The sequence below is a fragment of the Semicossyphus pulcher genome, unplaced genomic scaffold (assembly GCF_022749685.1).
Source record: "Semicossyphus pulcher isolate SPU_LCO1_2020_fin unplaced genomic scaffold, fSemPul1.0.p SCAF_1, whole genome shotgun sequence".
Lineage (NCBI taxonomy): Eukaryota > Metazoa > Chordata > Actinopteri > Labriformes > Labridae > Semicossyphus > Semicossyphus pulcher.
Window position 1 is genome coordinate 24626105 of NW_027211603.1, and position 22597 is coordinate 24648701.

At 42.5% G+C, this 22597-nt stretch overlaps 1 protein-coding gene across 1 annotated transcript in view; it reads left to right on the forward strand.

The window, feature by feature from the left end:
* The window catches only part of LOC138592048 (CUB and sushi domain-containing protein 1-like), a 467070-nt gene that overhangs the window by 88320 nt on the left and 356153 nt on the right, over positions 1-22597 (forward strand). The window contains exon 2 of the mRNA XM_069662659.1: positions 18326-18542. Within this exon, the coding sequence (XP_069518760.1) occupies positions 18326-18542 (217 nt within the window). The remainder of the gene's footprint in view (positions 1-18325; positions 18543-22597) is intronic.

A 22597-nucleotide genomic window follows, 5' to 3' on the forward strand; every position in this document is an offset into this window, starting at 1 on the left:
CATTGTGACCAGTTCTTAAGAAGGACCACTTACTCACAGACAAACACTTGTTACCGGTCAAATCTACAGACAGATGAGAAAATCAATACCAAGTTCTTTCCCTGTGCAGACACATCTGGGTCAAGGACATGCTAAACCAAGCATAGCTCAAACACAGAGGGAAGGATAGGAGCTAGAAAAGATCCACACAACTCCTCTGAAACATACATGTTTCTACAGCTAACAAGTAGTGATATATACAACTAGCTGTGACTAACAGTCGGCCATTTCTTACCACAAGGACGAGGCTTTGAAGAAGCTGAAAAGAGTGAATACACTGCTGTTAGCTTCTACGCGCAAGCTAGCTGCTCCTACAACAACATGTGATTTTCTGTGTCTGCTTTGTAGTGATAAATAATTAGCAGAACAAATTAAGAGTCATATGAATGATTTGAATTTTATTATTACCTTTGACTGTTGTTAGTTATTTATAACTTCCAACAGTCTTTAAGCTAAGCTAGGCTAAACAGGTGTTGAGGAACTGCAGAGAAAAAGATGATAATCTTGGAGGCATTTGAAGCTTGTGACTTTCAAATCAATTACTTTTCGCTTAGCTAACAAAGTTTACAGTCACCTGCAGCGTATGAATTATGTATAATGTTACATCATGCTTCGGCAAATTAAAGTCCTGCCCTATAGGTCAACTCTAATCTCTCCCCTCACTGTTTGTTTGCCTGCTAACACTGAAGAGGAGAGCACACGGGTTACGTTTGAATCCACATTAACGTGACCTTTTGACATTCGGGGGAAATCCATGCATGTTGTGATTAGATAGCTGTTAAAGGTCATACTGTTGTGATAAAGACCAGAAGTGTACATTAAAGGATCAAAAGATGTCCTTGCTTTACATGCAGTTTGACGTGAGTCTCTCTGAGGTTTGGTATGTGCCTCCGAGTTTGACTTTGACTTTCCTCTGGCGGGGGCCTCTGCTGCCGTTTGAGTGGTCAGATAAAGTCGCTGTCATTCTGTCGGGAAAAGTGAACTCTAGGAAGAAAAATCCACACATGTCAGAGGAGAGTTTCTGTGTGAGCGTGTATGTAAATGAAGGAGAGGAAAAAAGAGAGAGGTTCATGCATAATGCCGAGGGTGGCGATGGTGACAGCATGTGTCAGACTGCTCTGAGACCCAAATCACAGGACGTCTGAAGCAGACTGCTTTGAATTTAGTCTTTTTTTTTTAACGTTTTCATTTGAAGATGTTGAGAAATATCTGTTTAATTTGGTGCTTCTTGATTTTGAAAGTAAATACATTCAAAGGTACTGTCAAATACATAATGTGTGTGCCTCCGTCTGTTGAACCTTGTAGCAGCTCTTAAATGTATTCTGTTTAATCTGAATAGGAACCCATTCATGGTAATATGATTAGTGTCCCTATAATAGGCTAATTACAATGGCCTGTCATGTAGAACGATTTATGCTGAGGAGGCGCGGTGCATTTGACCTGTGAGTGTGTGTCTCCTCTCCCTCCCTCCTCTCACATGCTGTACTTATTTATTTTTTACTTATTTATTTCCCGTCCTCCATTCATCACTGTCTCACCCCATCACTCTCTCTCTCCGTCGCCCCGCTCGCCTTTTCCTTGTCTTTCCAACAGATTGTTAATCGGTGATTACTGCCGCAACAAAAGGTTAGGTGAGAGTGTTGATGGGATTCTGTTGTCATGGGAAGTGCTGAAGGCGAGAGGCGGCATCCGCCGAGTTTAATGATCCCGCGACTGTGTGTGTATGTTTAAAACCCCTCGCTAAATCATGCATGAACGTGACGTAGCGTGTTAAAGAGCTGAGGGCTTTTACGCACACACATTTGCACACACAGACTGCAGAAGATGGATGTTCGAGGTCCTCGGTAATGCCTCTTCCGTCTCAATCTGTCTTCCTGAAAATGACAACGTGCCAGGATCATACGGGATGTATAGCCGCGCACACACACACAAACGGATACACACATAGGTAGATACAGATTAGGAAACGTATAGATACAAAGAGCGAGGGAGGGAGAGACAGAGCGACGGGAAGGGAAATCTGAACATTTTGTGCCACACACAAGAAAAACATCATATTGCAATATTTTTTTGGCTACCTCTGAAATATTTTGTCTACTTCCTGATTTTTAAAAAAAGCCCAACACATCCTAAACTTGTCCCTTACTCCAATGTGTGTGTGTGTGTGTGTGTGTGTGTGTCAGCCTGTGCCACGTGTATAACGGGTTAAACATGACGTCTTCCTCAGCCTGATTACTAATAATCATATTGTTTCTGGCATTTGCGTGTTTTTTTTTCACAAGTTGCATAATAATAACTCTGCAGGTTGGTAAAATGGGCACATAGAAACTGTTGCTATAGAAACACCAGCATAAAAAGCACCCTCCCTGGTAACGGCACAAGTTTTCATTTCTTCCTGTGAGATGGGAAAGGGGGTTTCACTCTTTGTGTCCCCTCTCTTCCCTCCCGCTCCTCTCTCCCTTTGAAACGAGACAACAGCTTCTCCCTCTTCTCTCCCCATGTTCCACTTTCTTTCCCTTCCTCTCTCTCCCTCTCTTCCTCCTTTCAAGTCCCTCCTCTCCTCTCTCAGAGGGCCCTGTTTCTGTGAGTCACATTCGCTGCACCAGAGCTCTTGGCTGTGAATGACAGGTTTTTGGTTAATTTCGTGACCAGAGGCGGCAGCGCTCGGGCTCTGCACCTGCAGCGCTAATGTAAAAGAGGCTGGATTAGGAGGAATAAATTATCGTTATCAATCATGAACAATCAGATCAGCTCCTCTCATCGCATTTAGCAGCAGCGTGCTCCCACTGCACACTGACATTTAGTAATGGAGAAAAGAGCCCAGAACTCTCCCGTGAGGAAACTGATACGCTTTATCAGGAGGCACAATACACACTTTTACAAATATGCAACAAGTGTGTATCAGCATGAGAGCTAGATGGAAGAAAGAATACACAAGTATCCAGCAAAATACAGCCTGCGGATGAAGCATACACACGTTTTGCTGCTTTTAGATTACATCTAACTTTATTCCAGTCGGCCCTTTTGCTCCTCACGAGAGCTCAGACAACAGACAAATGTCTTGTACCTCACTCAGCTGTTGGTGGTGTATCCAGATATCCCCCAGTTGAGCCAACTCCGAGACATTTCTGCCTGGACACCTCTTCTCCAGCTCTTCCTGAGGCCATCTTTTCCTTATTCCTCGGGGGGTTCAATTTCACGTGCTTTCCTTTACCTTCACATTTCATCAACTGCAAAGTAAAGCCCCTCGTATATAACACAACAACTTGTAGATGACAAATACAGCTAGGAGAATCATCCCTCTGTGAGTCCGTAGTCTGTGCATGTTTTTGACAATAAACTCAAGTGCACAAAACCTCCAAGAAGAAGTCCAACACAACATTGACCTCCACCTAATTTGACTTGACATGCTCCTCTGGTGTGCCCTCTGCCTATCGTCGCCCTGTGATGTCAGTTAAAGCTACAACTTTCCTCACTCATGCAGGCGGGAAATGCTCCACTTGCAGCGAGCACATTTACTACTCCACCAGTGCAGGATTGCTGTTACTAATCTGCTCTGGTGTGACATTATGTCTGTGAATATCTTAAATATAACACATTTTACATTTTACCAATGTATTAGGCCACATTTTGCCGTTGATAAGGAATTCGCCACAGTTTTTAAACTTTAAAGTTACATATTTTCATTTCTGCTAGCAAGTGAACCATGTAGAGCCGCTGAGAATGTGGTTTTAAATCTCATTTACTTTATCTATGACTTCATACCGAATGTGCAAGAGGAAAAGTTTGGAAAAAACATCATTATGTAGAATTTATTAAGAGATTATCACTGAAAATATCAGACGGTCCTCAGAGCTGTGTGGACCATAGACTGTAGAGAAAGAAGGACGACATGACAGCTCCCTAAAAGTGAAGCCAAACCCTCTCTATCGCCCCCTGCTGGCTGGCTGCAGTATAGGTCATAAAGCCCGCCTCCTCCATGTTAACAGATGGGACATGAGTCAAACTATAAAATCAAAATACACTGCAAATAAATGTTTCTCAAACATGGTTTCTGTCATTATAGTTAGTTCTTATCATGCTGATTTACGACCAAGTGTTCATTTTTCTGACAAGTTTATTTTCTATCAGTTATTTGGTGTAAAATGGATGATTGACAGCTCTGTTGACAAATAATGCTCCTGCAGCCGATCTGTTCTGGATTAGCAGAGTAGAGGAGGAACGACGAGAGTAAACGGGACTAAAACAATCACTGCAGTCACTGAAGTTTACATATCTGTGAACGTCTGCTTCAGACCAACACAAGAAGCTGTTCTGATGTTAAACACACTGACGTGCAGGATCCTTGCTGATTTGTTGAGTGTGTGTTTGGGGTAGCGGAAGTGGCTATGGTGGCTCGACCCGCTGATCTCTACTGCGCAACTCTGGCTCCAAATGAGGTCACCATCGCAAGATGGCAGCGCCTGTCACAGGGGCTATTTTGGCTTCAATTTCATACAATGAGAGCAGATGGAGACGCGTCATCCATCTATATATACAGTCATTGGTGTGGATATATAAAAACTGAATAAAAAACTTCCCAAATGTCCCCCACTTTTTTGTATTTTTTTGCTTTTGCTTTTATTGGATAGGTGAGGAGAGAGTGGGGGATGACATGCACCAAATGACTGGCAGACTGTGAGTCGAACCTGCGGTCAGTGTGTCTGTTCATGGCGCATGCGCTCTAGGGGAACCTGCTCTACCAACTGAGCTAAACCAGCGCCCCGTCATCACTAACCTCCGGCCCACTTAAAACCATTGAGAAGCAAACAAAGACATGACTTAGTCATCAGAGCTCCATTATAAAGTGCGTTAATGTTGAATCCTAAAAGGTTTCCAAGGCCTTCAAAAGTGTTTTAAATCTTTGGAAATTCATTTTAGATAAAGTTGTTTTGAATAAAGTTGTTTTGAATATTATTTTTTTCCTGTGGCATTCATGACCTAATTCATAATTTTGAGGACACCTCTAAAAGTTGCAATCCCATAAAAGTAACACGCTCTAACTTTGTAACACTTTGTAGGTTGTTCTGTCTCCGTCAGCTGTCACTCTTTAAGAGTGCTCATATGACACCTTTCAACTTTCTTCCCTCGTCCTTTCCTGAAACTTTTTTCTAACTTCTAAAACTTTCTGCTCTTACTTGAATAACCAAGAAAATGATAGGATGGGGGGAAAAACGTTCATGATACCTGGTTGAAGCCGAGTTCTCTCTGTCCTTTACTTTGTCCTTTGTTCTGTCTGTCAGCTTTTCTTAGGTGCATCATCTTTTCCTTCTCATGCTGCATGCCCAGTATTTTCCCAATCTTTGCCCACGCTGGCTCCTGAAAAGAAAATACGAAGAGCACATAACCACAGGAAAGTTGAATAAGGCTGTAGTCACCAAGCGTTGATGGGGTATTACAAGAGTGCCTATTTGTGTGCCAAAAAGAGCTCATAAAATCTAATACTTGTGCATCATGTCTTCCTAGTTGTATAGCTTCCTGGATTCAGGCCTGTCCCTCCTGCTGACCTTTTGCTGACTTCCCGCTGACCTCCTGCCCACCTCTCTTCTCTCCCACAATGACAGCCTGCTTCAGGCTTCCTTTTTTCCTCTTTTCATTGTTTCCACTTGCAATTCTAACCCTGCGTCCTCTTTCCTCGCATCCCTGCCATCGCCATTTCAACTTATATACTCTCTGTTTCATTTCTTTCACTCTGCCTATGTACGTGTATCTCTATCTCACACACACACACACACACAACCTGCAAGCTCATGATGTGAAACATCAATGTCCCTAAAGATGAATAACAAAGCATTCTGCAGCATATAGAGTACTAGAGCCCCAAGGGCAAATATATAGATGCAAAGAGCTGCATCTCTCTCTCTCTCAGCTCATTGTGTGTGTTCATTCCCACCTCCCTCGTTTCTTGTATTTCTCTTTGTTGTGAGTCTCTGTGAATTTAAAGTTCCAGGTAATTTCTAGAAATATCTTCCCTTTGATCTTTCTTTCCCATCGCCTTTGGAGCCTTTTCGCATCATCCCTATACATATGTATATCCTCACACACTCTCGCGCTCAAACACACATGCATGTTTTCCATCATCCACCATTACTGTGGAGGCCAGTTGGCCAGCTTGCACACCTTGCTGGAAGCACAGCCGTGTGACGTCCTGTGTGTGTTTATGTGTAATGTATTCATGCATTTCAACTTTGACACACTTACAGTTACTTTACAAATCCTCCATAAGAGCATCTCTCTCCATCGTCCTCACTCCTCGTCTCTCCCTCTCTCATATACACAGGAGATAAACATATCCACAGGGACCAATAAACTCCAGAGACAGGCCCAGAGAAAAAAAGAAACAACAAAGAGAAAGATGTACACAGTAAAGCCCTGACAAAGTGAGTTTACAGGGATATACTTCCCTCTTTTGCTAACCCCTCTGTAGCTCTTGTGAAAGTCTGGTTAAACTGTAAAATACTGAGCCGTTGTGGCTGAAACTAATTAGGTAAATACCAGAATTGACAGAACCCAATTAATTTCACCGGAGAAAGGAAGCTGAATTATTTACAACTGAATTACTTCAACCCGTCTGCGGCCATCAGTTTCAAAAGTACAAGGCAGGAGTTTAGGACGGTAACAGCCGAGGCTTCGAGGCATAATTTTTACCAAATTATTTCTCTTATAAAACAGCCCCTGTATAATTAATCAATTTAAAGAAAGCTGTCCCCTGATGGCCTCGATCAACATTGGCCCAAATTTAATTTTGTTCTAAGAGCAGACCAATTTTTTGGTCTAAAGTCTAAAGCCTCGTTAGCCTCTGTGCACCTTCCACATTTATAATGCGTCTTAAGACATTGACAGCTTGTGATGCAGTTAAAACGTCATTACAATGTGTTCATGAAACATCACACATTTTAAGTTGAATAATAAAAAGTAATAAGGTAAATGAAAAAATAGTTCTTAAGCAACAAACACACAGGTTATATGAGGTTAGCCAGACTGCCAGGTGAGTTTGCAAATAAACAAACAGCCTGCATGAAGTTATTTTGGTGTTCTCATTTGCATGTATATATTCTCCAGAGGAGAGGTTGGTACTGTGTTTATATTTGTCAGGTCCCCTGTCAACTGGACCGTGACTCAGTGGCAGAGGATGAGTTCATTTCACTCTCACTCTAAGATGAAATGGGGCGCTGGTTTAGCTCAGCGGTTAAATCGCGTGGCCCGTCTAAAGAGGCTGCAGTCCTCGATGCAGCGGCCCCAGGTTCAACTCCCGCTCTCAGCCCTCTGCTGCGTGTCATCCCCACTCTCTCCTCCCCAGTGTCTGACTGTCCTCTCGCTTAATTAAGGCATAAAGGGCTTATAAAATATTCTAAAAAAGAAGAAGAAGCTTGAAATAGGAAGTCAAAATCTGCATACAGTCCTCTACACCTACATGCTGTCTACTTTTGGCCTCATTAATAGAAGAATTTTGAGTTATTCCTGGATAAATCTTTGATAAAAAGGGAGGTTAAGTAAAATCAAAGAAAAGTTAAGAACCATGACTGTGTAAAATCAGATCAAATTTAATATCCCCAATTAACAAAAGAAATATGCAGTGAAAAAGAAAAGATCGAAGGGTGGACGAGAGAACAGAAAAAGATCTTAATGAGAAATGAAAGAATAATTTACGGTGTAAATTTCACATCAATTACGTGGTTTAAATGAGGTTTAAAATATCTCCCGGCTACAGGAGGCTAACAAGCACACAGAGCTTATGTTGCTGTAATCTTACCAAGACGTGCTCATTTCAATGTCATAAACACGTTTAGAAATAATCATGAGACGTACCTGAATGCATCCAACCTAAACCATACATGACAAATGCGTGCTGGTACTGTATAATGTGAGTTTCATGGTTGCAGAGAATAAATGCTTTGAGCGTGAAAGGGAAACACGGGAAAGATAAGTGAATCATTTTCACAGCAGGGAGAGATTCATCATCACTAAGTCCTCATAAAATTAGAGGAGACACACCTCAGCGAGTGACTCCTTGATTCCTTGTGAAGGCATAATTTAGTTTTCCGTCTCTCCTCCTCGTGTGCACACACACCTGCACATAAATATGCGGGAACACACGCTGGCACCAACCACGGGCAGCATATCTTAGCATGTTAACAGAAAACATCTGTGTCATTCGATATAATCACACATGTATTTGTGTAAATGAAGTGTGTGCCTTTATTCTTTTATGATAATAAAGTTGATTTTTATGGCACATTATAAAACACAGTTACAAAGTGTTTTATTGGACAGGAGAAATAGTACACACAGTAAAGATTAAAAACAGAACATAGGATGTGCTGATACTGATTATATAAAAACAGCAGGTGAAATGATAAAGATTTAGAAAGTAAAAAAATGTTACTATTTAAAGTAATAATCTCAAACTGTTTCATGTAAATAAATGTCCGTTAAGTCACTATCTATCACCGAATGAGGTAACACAATGGTGATTGAGCCTATGGCCCGCTGATGAAAGCCCTTGCATTTGCAGTATAGTATTATTATGGTCTGGGTGTCTGTGGCGACATTCGCAGAAAAAAACAGCAGTGATTGGCTGCTTTTCCGGTCTCTGCAAGTGTTGCGAGTAAACAGTAATCTACTATGGCTGAACAAGCAAAGAAAAGATTGATGACTACAGATACAACTTCAACAATAAGTGAAAATCAAAAGATTTTAAACAGTCTAAGAAGGAAAGCGACCGTCAGAGAGGAAAATCAAGAGTTAGAACATGACAAATGGAGCCAGCTGTAGACGTCAGGTTAAATTGGGAAGTGTGCTCCTACAATTACCGATTATCGCCACAAGAGCATGAAACAAAAATATTTGAGATTGTGTCTTTAAAGGCCGTCCTGCAAAAGTTTTTTAGAGGAGATTTGAAAGAAGATGCTGAATTTGCTAATCTAAAATGAGGTGTCACAAAAAACACGAGATCTTAACAACGCTTTACATGGTGTTAGCATGTAGTGTCCTAAAATTATGTTTTGGTGCCATTGAAACAATGCCAACAGAACATCAATAAGGACCCATTTACACACAAATCCCCTAAAAAGTCTGGTATTGTAGTATAAATTGTTTGGGGTGGCAGTCAGAGGTCAGGGGTGATGAAAGGGTCACACAAACACAGGATAAGAGACTGGGGTATCCAGTCCTGTGTGAGACTAAAAGTCAACATTGACTTATCGTATTTTTGCCTGTTGGGAAGCAAAGTCACTTACATCATTAACGTGATGTCACCTAATGCTGGAGTGCTGGTTTAGCTCAGTTGGTTGAGCAGGCGCCCCAAGTATAGACACTGCAGTCGTCTACGCATCGTCTATCATTTGGTGCATGTCATCCCCACATTTCCTGTCTCTCTTCAGCTATCCTATCTCATAAAGGCAAAAGGCAAAAAAAAAGTCTTTATTCTAAACCTGACCAAGTAGTTTTGTTGCCTATATCTAACCAAACTGTCACTATAGTAAAACATCAACCACACGTCAGAAAAGCTTTCGTGTTCTGTCACAGGTACTTTCCATTGTTATTGCAGGCAGTATGTTTTCTTAAAATATATATGTTTTATTAAAGCCGACTGTCTGACTCAGTTTGAAATTACCTGCTAACTCCCAAGATATTCTCAGTAGAAAACACCAGCATGTGACACTGAAGTTTGTAATGTGACTGGTATCTGGAGACTCATACTTCTCCCCGTTGGTGCCAGATTGTAAACAGCAAGCAAAGCATAACGTAATGTGTGTTGATGTGAAACTGCTCAATAAAATCAACAAACAAACAAAAACAAAACTTTGACAAAAGCGATTAAGGTGTCTTTAGAGAATACAGCTGTAAACGGTGATGGATTTTAGAGCGGGGGAAAAAAGAGCAACAATTTAGTGATGTTTTTATTTTGGAGAAACAACAAAACAGAGTAACTGCTGCTAACTGTCGTATGATTTCGGCTACAGGAATGCTTTCAATTGTTTTTCTTTTGCAGTGAATAAAGTGTTATTGTCAGATGAAACAAGAAATTGATTTCAATTGTCAAGGAGAAATATCTTTATTGAGGAGGGAAGAAAAGAAGGAAAGAGAAGGCGAGAGAAAAAAAGTTAAGCGAAGAAAATGTGTGTTTGTTAGCACTTGTGTATCTATCTAACTGTGGACTTCGGCGTCGTCACACACTCACCAACAGAGGACTGCTAAGCCAACAGGGGACATTTTTTAAATGTATGTGTGTGCGTGTTTGTTTGTGTTTTGTCAGCAATGAAAAAGTGACCCGATCGTGACTTGGAGCTACAGTTTATATTAGAACATCTCAGCGTAATGGAAAAGTTAACCGCATACTGACACACACCTGCTACACCCAAGGCCATGCACTCACACACACAAACTACTCACAGACACATATACAGAGGATTGCTTACCATTGCTTTCTCTCAGCACCCATTTTGCTTTGCTGCGCTCTAACACACGTTCAGCAGATTGCTGAGGTCGCCGATTTGATATTCCTACCTAGCCTTGACCGCAGAATATCCTAATGTGCGTTTCTGCTGGAATATGAATGTGTGTGCTGACTCTTTGCTCCCTGTATCACATTAACAGTTCAACTTTCCAGGAATGCAAAAAGATATCACAGGCATTTTTTTATTTTATTTTTTAACCTACCCCAGGGGTAAGTTAAATATTGAGCGCACTGCCTCTTTTCTCCAGCAATAACACTGCAAGCTAGTGGGGCATCAGTGATTTTCATTGTCACATCTTTTCTAGTTAGATGGCTCTGGGTGTATCTGTGTTTCCCCTTCATTGACTCAGGAGCACCGCTACACGCTGTGTCGAGGAAAACTCAAGCACGGAGAGTTTGACAGTTTAAACTGCACTAAACCCCCAACTCCAAAGGGACAACACTAAGCCTCCCCTGCAAGAAAAGCTCATAGCTGTGATGCTATAAATATGACCTCTAAAGCTAGCAATGCTTAAAGCAGGTATAATCACATTTTGAAAATAACAATCGATCTTACCTGCAATAACCACCTGACTCTGCAGCTCCCTTCAACTCCATGAGGCTTTATGACAGCCTTTATGACACTAAATGCACTGCACTGTACAGTACTTTTCCAGCACCAAACATTTGACAGCCAAAGTTAGTAGCCTGCTGGTCACTCTGCCGTAGTAAGGCATTGAATATATAAAGAGCTAAGTATCTCCCTGAGGAGTTGGTGGTGACCAAAAACAGAGCTCAAAAACAGGACATTCAACAGTTGGACAAAAACATGACTCTAAGTGAATGCTGATGTTCGCTCCGTGTATTTTTGTTGTGGAACTACGCACAATATTAATGTGGTCTCAACTCATTGTTTCTGCTGTTCACCAGCAGCTTAAACATCACTGATTTAAAGACTCAATGTTAGACCACATGCTGGTAAAAGAGTTGAAGTTGTCATTCTAATCATATAAAAATATTTGTTGCTCTCTAATATGAGTTTGATCTCCCCTGAAACAACAACAAATAATATTAATTAACAATATGCTCTGTCAGACTTATGCAAACTCATATTTCCAAGACTGGAAGCTTGTGCTTTAAATATATCTGTACTGTACCTTTAAGGGCTGGACCCGCCGTCTTGTTCAGTGTTGTTCTACACATTTACACCTTGGAGCTGTCAAACTCTGGCCAAGCTGCTAGACTCTCATTTCTCTTGACCGGTGCAACACATTTGGTAATGAGCTGTCGCCGTGGCGATGTCATTCACTGCATTTGCCACCACTCCATAAAAAGTGCCCCCAGTGCTCTGGCATCACCCGACTGACAGCAGGTCCCAAAGCCCCAAACAAACAGGCATGGCCTGCTCCACTGAGGCTTTTGAAGCAAACACAAATAATGGAATGACAGAATTTCATCCGGTGCCTATGAGCAAACACGTCTGCAGAGACAATAATATCTGCAGTGAATAAAACATCAATCATGATTTGTAAAACAAGATGTGTAGCTCCACAGATAGCACAGGCAGGAGGATAAGCAGTCGTACGGCTGAGGCTGTAGTCTTAAATTATTGTTTTTCACAAGTTTGTTGAGTATTTGGATTCTGGGCTCTGTGTTGATTTGAATCCCTTCAATCATCTCCATTCATTCGATTCACAACATAAAGCTTTTGATTTGTAGGTTGAAGGGTGATTGATTACAGATGCAGAGTGGTGGCTTCCACTAGAAAGTAAATTAGTTTGTTTTTCAAAGCGAGAACGATGAAAAACTAAAGATAACATTTGACGACACACACACACACACACACACACACACAGCAAAGGCAAATAAGACTACACATGCAATCACATGCAGTTCTTTGTGTGTGCCTCCCTCCCTTTGTCCTTATTCTAGTCTCCTACTATCTGTGATCATGTCTCTCTCTCTCTCACACACACACACACACACACACGCACGCACACACACACACAAACAGACCATCCATCCTGCCTATCTCTGATATCTCCAGACAGCAAGCCCTATTCCTTGCTGACAATATTTGGGATTTACTCCGGACGTGGCCTTGATTCTCCTTGTGTGTCTCTGGGTTTGTCCATGTGTGTGCGTGCGTGTGTGTCACACGGGGTATGAAACATGTCCGCTTCATTCCTGGGTTGTCATGGTAACCGGTGACTGGGCATGCCCTGTCCCTTACCACACCACTGGTTTAGCTCATCCCCGCATATTTAACTTGGGTGGTTGGTTTATTTATCTGACACGTGTATTCATCCTGTGCTTGACAAACAGGCTCTTTGATCGACTTCTAAAAGTGTAACATAAAGCGTGGTAGAATTTCTGTTTGTTTAGTGTTTACTAGTTTACTTTAACGATTTGTTTACCGGCCGGCACAAGCAGACTTCGCACAGTCAAATCTGAGCCCAACAAAGTAAACACACAGAGGTGAAATTGAAGCCAATCTCTAATTCAAAAAGGATTTTCCGTCAAAAATCCTTTCCTCTTCTCTTAACGCATTAATTCTTTATAAAAATTCCTCACACGCACACAATGACTAAAGTGCTATTTCCACTCTCTTACTAATAATTCAAAGTGACTGTCATGGTGGCTGTAAAAAGTTTAAACTCAATAGCGTTAAAAGAACTTGCTTTCACAGAAAAGCACAAAGTCTGTTTCAGAACTGCTTTCAGCATATTTAACTGCATAGATGGACTTTAATATTATTTCCCAGAGACCGGCTTTTATCCCCACAGAGCACCAGCTAAATGGCCTAAACTGCAGACCCATTTACTTAAACTGTTTGACAGTGGGCTGACAGAGAGTGCGAGCAACGGCGATACAGAGAGAAAGACAGACAGGGAGAGGTTGTGGTATTTGTTCTTTGCGTGATAAATATAGGAGATGAGTGGGTGGAATAAAAACAGCCGAACACTCTCGCAGGATAAGAGAGGAAACACAGAGACATAGATATAATGACACCAGGAGAGAGACAATGTGACATTGCTGTAATAATAGCGAGAAAGCGAGGATGGGATGTAATGACGCTGAGGGAGAGATGCAATGATACTAATACAGAGATAATTGTGTTAAAAGAGGGATGGCGAGGAAGAGAGAGGGATGAGAGAGGACGGAGGTAGAGGGAAGGAAGGGAGGAGGAGGCGTTTATCACAGAGAGCTGGGGAAGCAGAGAGAGAAAGGAGAGATGCAGGTAACACGGGGTTATAAAGAGAGCAGGGATGGACAGGAGGTTGCAGAGAGAAAGAGTCAAAGGGAGGAAGAGACATGGACGGCCGCAAAGACAAACAAAATGTGGGAGAGACACAATGATTGTGACACTGAGATAATGAAAAAGAGGGAGGGGGTGGTACAAGAGAAGAGGCAAAGGAGGGAGAGAAAACAAGGGTACCAGAAAATAGACAGCAGATTTCTCCCCTCGCCTTCCCTCTCCTCTCCTCGCCCCTCCACTTTTTCATAAGCGGTATTGAATCACTGCAGTCAATAGTTCTACACAGCGTAACTTAGAAAGATGCATTTGATTTGTGGCCCAGCACGCCGTGGAAAGAGGAGGCCGCCGTTTTGATTTATGAGCCAGGGACCTTGTGGTCAGGTTCTAGCAGGGCGCTCAACCTCTCTGCCGCTTCTCTGCGCCTTAAATTTAACCATCTGTCTGATTGTTATGTAGATATGTGCACTGACCCGATCCATTACAGAACAATGCAGGCTTTGTTTAGGTTGTACAGCAGAAATTATTGAGAAATAGTTCATTTTTTTTCTGCATGAAAAATGTCTTACATCTGTGTATTGAACGCGTGGAAGAGGCAGCGAAAGGAGCTGCTGTGGGTTGATTGCTAACATGTGGCGCACAGCTCTCGGGAATGCCTGTTAGATATGGAAAAATCCTCAAGTAGCCATCTGCGTGTTAACCTGGGACATGTCGCACATCAGCATTAGTGTGCCGCACTGAAGATTTTCTGAAGTGAACATATTGTAAATAACAGGGGAGAAGCCTTAAAGCCTGTACAATATAAATCAAACTAAACATACCTGAAGGATTTAGCCCTGTGCTTTAATAAAGACTGACACTGTGTGTGTTTGCATGAGTGTCTACATCTGAGTGCACAGCACCCATGTGCATATGACAGCCCGCTTTTTTATCCGCATGTGTCTGCAGCTGCTATTTAACACACTACTTATACAGTAGGCTCTCAGGGATCTGTTCATGCAACACGCACATTGCATCTTATCAAATTAAGACCTTTCAAACAAAGAAATCACAGCTTATAGAAGTAAATATGTTTGTCAGATCTTCAAAGTTATGACAAGTTAGAAGGAGGGCATACCGGGTGAGGAGGATGTGAAAAAAAGAATAATTACTTGCTATGTTTCTTATCTGTTGCTGCCACAATGAGAAAGATTTGCAGACCACAATTACACAGATTTAAATCTTTTTGCCTAACCCTTTCCCGTCCAATTAGTTAGAAAGTTCTGACAATTCAACAAAAGACAGAACCTGGAATGAACCAGACAGGTGACAACACGTCTTTGTGTTTCAAGGCACTGTGTTTGTTAGAATGGAGGTCACACACGCTGACTCAAGGCCTCTATCAATAGGTGTCGGGTGTTTTTATCTGCAAAACAGTTTCCTGATGATGTTTGTATTTACAGAACCAACAAATGTATTTGAAATATTTTAGCCAGATGAGAGGCGTGGCTGTAGGTAGAGCAATGTTGGTCCACCACTTCTGCCCACATTACAACTATTAAATATATCACCATACATTTTATACAGATATTTATTCTCCGCTGAGGTTGAGACCTACAAAGCTTGGCCATTCTTTCAATTTTTTCTTTAGAGCCGCCATGAGATGGACATTTGTTGGTGTTGTCATAACAACCATTGGACACCACCAGCCCAGAATGAATAATAATAAAACAAAGTGATGGTTCTTTGTAACCTTGGTCTAGTGCCAAAATGTTAATTTATCCACCACTATTGTTCATGAGCAAGTATTGTACCTGCAAAACGTGCAATTCCCATCAGCCTTTGCTCTACTTTGTTTTAATGTCTAATCCAGAAAATTCAAATAATTGAAACAAACATTATACCTGCTTAACTTAAACATGTTAGCACGGTCATTTTAATCATGTTCGCCCTCTGATGCTGGCATTTAGTCCACTGGACCACTAAGCCATAGACTGTAAAAAAGAAGTGGTCATGGCTGTTGCCATCTTTGTTCTTTGGTGGCCATATTTGAATTGCAGGGTGGGTAAGTGTTGCTATGTGTCTCTCCTTGTGGCGACTTGCCAATCACAGGTAGCCACGCCCAAAAGCATGCCCTGTTGCATCGTCGATTTTACTGTAAATGGCACCATCATTCACTAAATTCATGTTGAAAAACACTTGAAACAAGGGAGAAAGACTTTAACCTTGATATGAGAATTGTTCCTGATGGGATATATCAGGTGAGAGGCAGGGTCATTTTCCCATCTGGTTTCATACACTCCATCATCATCGGAGGGGCCCTCTGCTAGACATTATAAAATATGGAAGTTTAAGGGATTGGCTTCACTTTAGAAATCAGAGGCTACTTCCTGTTCTTATATACAGTCTCTGCATGATGTCAAAGCACAGCCTCAAAGAGCAGCTCGTATAGCTCGAGACTCCTCATCTATTCCTGCTCTGTCATGTCTTACAATGAGTGTTTGTTATCTTGCTCTCATGGACAGCTGTTAGGAGAGCTGACCATATGGTTGTCAGTTACTGGACGGTCTCTCCAACAGAAAAGTTACACTGAAAGCAGAGGGGAGGGGGGACTCGAAGCTAAATCAACAAAGAGGCAAGGCAAAGTACTCTTTACTGAAATGCCTCAAGTATGGTGCTACAATATGGCATCCGGCTCGATGCAAAGATCCGCTGAATTCTCCTTATCCCATCTGCTCAGAGGGGGCAGAGGGGGATCTGGCAGCGAACGAGACCGCAGACAGAAAGACAAGAGACGATGGCTGACAGAACGAGAGACAGACACAAAGACGGCTGAGGGGGAGAGGTGAATTGGGTTGGAAAGACGGTGGAGAACAATCTGAAATTAATCTGGGCACTCCAGATGGTTTGAAGATTGTGTATGAGCGCGTGTGTGTGTGTGAGCACGTGTATATGTGTGTGCTCCTCTGTAGCTGCCAGCTTGTCCATTTGCGCCCGCGTAAAGGTATTTACGTGTGTTTGTGTGTTTTGTGTTACTTCAGACAAACAGGAACATCTGGTATGTGCACAGTGTGGAAGTTATGATCTCATTTAGACGGGGAAAGACAAAAACACACAGAAACAGACGCACACAGATTTAGTTAGCATTTGGTTGAGTAGATTGTGACCTAGTAGAGAGTTGTCTCTGGAGTGTACGACACACTTCCACGTATGTGTGTGCGTTTGTTGTCAGTGATATAAGGTTAATAAATCAATAGCCATCGCTATCTGAGATACAATTACTGCTTGCTTTCATGTTGGGCACACGCACACGCACACGCACACGCACACGCACACGCACACGCACACGCACACACACATGCACATGCACACTGCGCTACGTGCCCTGGATATTTGAGTGGCCTTAGGAATAAAGTGTATAAAGTGTTCCTCGAAGAGAGCGAGCAGAAGATGAAAGATGGAGGAGAGAGGGGAGAGGAGCGTAAATGACGACAGAGCAGAGGAGGGGAGTGGATGCACACGGGGTTGAGACACAGCTTTAGCAAAAGAAAGCTCTTAGCTCTCACCCTCTGTTACCTGTTCTTGGCTACCTGAGGGTTTTTGGGGTTTTTTTGTCTGCTCTAGTTACACGTCTAGCTTTCATTTTCACCTGACATGTGACACACAGAGCTGCTTTGTTGAAGTTCACACCTAAAAGCTGCTTGTGAAATCTTATAAAGTTCGCCATAGAGTCTGTTCCTCTGTGCATGTGTCTGTGCAACTATGCCTCCTTTGACATGTATATGCAGTGACTTCAGATGTTTATGAACTGTTGTGTGTATGTGTGCATTTGTGCACATGAAGGTCCATGCAGTCAGTGCAGAAGATATAAGCTCCATGTACCTTGTTTTTCTGTTCAGTGTAATGGAAGGACAATGTCGGGGTTGTATGCGGTCTTACGTCTGCATGTTTAATGTTACAGTGTTAGATGTTATGGGACTTTCATGAGTGTGATCACACGCTACATGCTGTTTAATAAAACCATGCAGTATTCTGTGCATGAGTGAATGTGTATGTGTCATGGCAGGTTGTTCCTGGTCAGGGAGCAGGAGATCACAGCCAGCGAGTTAGATCCCTTATTACATGTGCAGTATGTAGTTTCGTGCAGCCACTTTGCATGAGAGCATTATATGGCATATGTTTGAGTGTCATGGAAGGCAGTGAGGCATATGCTGCATTATGTGAGGGTTGCATGTGAGGACAGGGCCTTGTTCCTGTAGTCACACTTGGCTTGGCACATAGAGAATATTTAAGTCTCGCTCTCTGACATTATTTCTGAAGGTTTTTGGTGGAGGCAGGAGCTTAAAAAATGCATGTTTAACCTTCAATGCATTGATATAATTCTTCAGTCATTCCTCATTTTCTCGTCCTGAACTCTGTTCAGAAAATGACAAACGTCACAAGGCCGCAGGCAATAAAATGTCAGTCTTTATCTTTGAAATGTGAAGTATGCAGTGTTATGTCTAGATGATATAATTAAATGCATGATGTAACTCGCAAAGCTGATGTGATTTTGTCCCGTCTCTCCTCTGCAGCTGAATCTTGTGGGGGAGTCGTCCAAGGACTGAACGGCACCATAGAGTCGCCTGGTTTCCCCCACGGCTATCCCAACTACGCCAACTGTACGTGGCTGATAATAACAGGGGAGAGGAACCGGATCCAGCTAACCTTCGTCACGCTGGCGCTGGAGGAAGACTTTGATATTGTATCAGTTTACGATGGACAACCATCGCCTGGCAACTTAAAAATGAGGTTAGAAATGATCCTTTCATTTACTGTCTGATCTTCTTTCCGGCTCTCTCTTCTCTTCAAACCCCTTTGACTCTCTCCGTCTGAGTAAAGTCTACCCTCTTCTCTACTCATCTTCCTCTTTGAATGAAAAGTTGGCATTTGGACAACAGCATATTTCTTTGAATACGCATTTCTCCTAGATGGGATATGACACATTGAATATGAATTCAAAGCACAGTGAGTGTCAGCTTTAATTTGACTTGATTTTCTGTCATATCGGATAAATAGTTTTAAAAGGACTTCCTTTTTTTGCATGGTCCACTTTTTCCATGGTGACAAAAGTAGTTGGACAAAGTTAAAAGAGAACAAACAAAGACGCTTTGACATTGCACTGGTCGGGAAGTCTTTTTTATGCTCTTCTCAAAACTAAATTAGTGAGTAAATCCACTGGAATATAACATATTTCAGTCAGTCAACTCATGTTTGTAAGGTTTATTGCAGCAGCAGAACATAGCTTGTGTTTGGCGTCTAGGGTCCGACCTCCTCACTCCTTGCACATTTCCTAACCCCCCCTAGCCGGAGCCTGCCAGTGGATGCTGGGGTGGTGGTGGGGCTGAAAGTATGAGCGCTGTACTGGTGCAGGGCAGCTTAAATAGAGCGCCAAATCGGGAGGAAGTGTTAGTCAGGTGATTGAGGAGAATGATGCTTGTGTGTCAGTGCAGCCTGGGTTGCCTGCCTGAACTAGCTTGCAGGCGTCCATTTAATCCAATATAGATAAGAAGTGTTGTTATGCTGTAGAAAGTCTGTAGTTATGGTAAAAGGTGCAACTTTTAATCAATACTTAATACAGTTTATATTTAATTTCTATAATTAAAAGCTGTCCATCCATCCATTTCCTTCCGCAAGTTAGTCCAGACGTCCCTCTCCAACCGCATTTTCCAGCTCCTCCTGGGGGATCCCGAGGCGTTCCCAGGCCAGGTGGAATAAATAATCCCTCCAGCAGGCTCTGGGTCTATCCCGGGGTCTCCTCCCAGTTGGACGTGACCAGAAAACCTCCACAGGGAGGCGCCCAGAAGGCATCCTAATCAGATGCCTGAACCGCCTCTTATCTAGTCCCGGATAAGCGGAAGAACATGAACATGAACATTTCTTTTAAAAGAGCCAAATGAAATGTGTTTCAGGCGAATGGTACTGACATTTTATTTTGAATGAAGAATCTACAGCCTGCAATAATACATTCAAGATGTCAGGCTGCAACTAATGAGTACTTATATTGTTGATTGATTTAATGAATAATTCATGAGTAGTTGATTAGTGGTTTTGTCTGTAAAATTTCAGAAAATTGTGATGAAAATCATCATTGTAGTTTCCCAAAGCCCAGCATGATGTCTTCAGATCTGTTGCTTTTGTCCATCCAGCAATCTAAAATCCAGATATACTGATGTACGCTTTTGAAATAGTTTGAGACTTTCACAAAAAACACAAAACATTCACATACGATGAGCCAGAAACCGACAAGTGTGAAATTTTATTGTTTAAAAAAAAAAAGTAAATTTACTGTGAGCGAACTCAAGGATGGCTGCGCAGTGGTGCAGTGGTGAGCGCTGTTGCCTCACAGCTAGAAGGTTCCTGGTTTGATTCCCGGTTCAGACATAGTGGGCCTTTCTGTGTGGAGTTTGCATGTTCTCCCTGTGCATGCACGGGTTCCCTTTGGCTTCCTCCCACAGTCCAAAGACATGCTCGGTTAAATGCATGCTGTGACTGACTGGCGATCCGTCCAGGGTGTACCCCGCCTCTCGCCCACTGACAGCTGGGATAGGCTCCAGCCTCCCCGCGATCCTGAACAGGATAAGCGGTATAGATAATGGATGGACTCAAGGATTGATTTCATCATTTGACGTGCTCTACAAAGATATTAGAAATTTGAAAACCCAATTGTAACTTCAACACACTAACAAGGCACATACACCAAACCTCACTAAACAGCACTAATAATCAAATGAATTATTGTCTTTATTGCTCTGTTGACGACCACAAATATGCAGGAAATATGAACCACTGCCGATGAATTGGCTGTATCAGTATTGGTGGGTTGTGGGACTCTAATATTGATGGAGAAAGGGCAGATAGAAGCTGTGGGAAGCTTATTCATAGCGCTCTTCTTCTGTGTAGGAGGAATGAGCTGGGATCGCACCAAGTGGTGTTTGAGCTTGTTGTTGCAGTTATGGATAACAATGGGTTTTTCCTTGAAAACATTATACAGCTGTGTTATGTGTCAGTGTTTGAGTAGAACACTTTATGTTTCCTTTAGTGCTGGAAGATGAATCGTATAGACTGCAGACTATACTGAGTGGTTTGTTTGTGTGGAGGCTTGCAGAATGTACGTCTCCTTTAGTGCTCAAACAGGGCCAAGGCTACAGTATATACATTCTTCTATAGTGTTAAAAACGGGGTATGGACTATAGACTGAGGGAGAGAGTCCAGCCTTCAAGACTGAAATGCTGCATTATTGTGTCCTCAGTGTTGACATATTTATTTATCCATAAAAGTAAGTGTTTGGGCCTATTTTCTGTTTGGCCTCGCTGAACTGTGTTGTGTGTGTAGGCTGGTTCAAAAGATTACTTCAAAGCAGATGCATTGGGTCCTTCACGCTTAAATCCAAAGGTCAAGAGCTACTCTGTGAAATGAGCTTGAAGTTCTTAGGTATGCTGGAAAATATCAAAAGAAAGAAAGAATGAAAAATAATATATTTCATCTTCAACAAAATGCATGAACAGGCTCTGCTTCTATTTTTGCTTCAGCTTATCACTTTCTTATGTTCGCCCACGCACACAAGATGAGTCTACTTGATTGCACGGAGCTTTCTCGAGCCTCTGCATAAGACTGTACGAGCGAGGTGAGCTCGACCAGGCGCTGCACCTTGGACCTCCTGCTGACTGTATGTGTTAGAAGTTGTCGGCCTGAAGCGTGTTTCTGCTGGGATAGTGGAACCACCAGAGTGTGCTGTCTGCAGGCTCCACATAAGGTGAAATGACAGCTGCACTAACAATGTCCGGTGCTCTCCAGAGCTGCAGCTGTAGGGTGACAACAGGGAAGCCAAGTGTACCAGCAACTCACCTGTGCCTCGACCCCTCTGGCTGTTCTCGGAAACCTGCTGCTGATTGCTACTGCCATGACAACACTGTGATCTTGTCTTTCCTCCTGCTTCCTACTTTTAGCGCTTTGTTGTTTTTTTTGTAACACATGTAGCATCATCTAACAGCGCAGTGCCCCTCGTGTGAGAGGTCTGTTTGAAGTGTTGGGTGCATGGTGGGAAGGAAGTGGAAGTTGCCACTGTGACATCACCTAGTGGATGTTGAACCCCCCCTTGTAAAAACCTTAAGTTTGGCATTTTTGCCGTCGCCACCTTTGTTTTTTGGAACCAAACTGGACCATATTTAGGCAACAGGAGGTGTATGCATTGTTTTGTCTCTATCTCGTGCTTTATTCTGGCAGCCACGCCTGAAGAAGAAGACATACTTTCAATTTGTTCACTCTGTTAGAGCAAACATGCTACACACATAGGCCCGAAATGTACACAAGCTCAAACAGGACAGGAGGCTGCACATGGACATGTGCTTTGGGGGATTCTTGCTCAAGGACACCTCGACAGTGCCCAGGTAAGGAACTGGCACCTCTCCAGCTATTAGCCCCAATTCTCTGCTTGGTCCGTACCGGGACTCGAACTGGCCGCCCTCTGGTTCCAAAGCCAAGCCCCTATAGACTAAGCTACCGTCTCCCCCTCATGTGACTGCTACCTTAATTTAAAGACTTGAAACTCATGATTGAGCTCATTAGGAAAATGTTAACAACTGAGAAGTTGATGTATTTGGCTTGGACCTCTTTTTGCAACATGTGCAGTCGCCCCCTGCTGACCATTAGAAGGAATTCAGGTTTAAGCCACTTCTGCATTGGCTTTACTTTTGAAAACAACAGCTACATCATGTTTTTATACAGTCTATTCATATGATGCTACTGAACTGAACTTTTTGGGGGATGTGAGGGACTGGAACAACTCTTAGACACAGCCTTCCTGA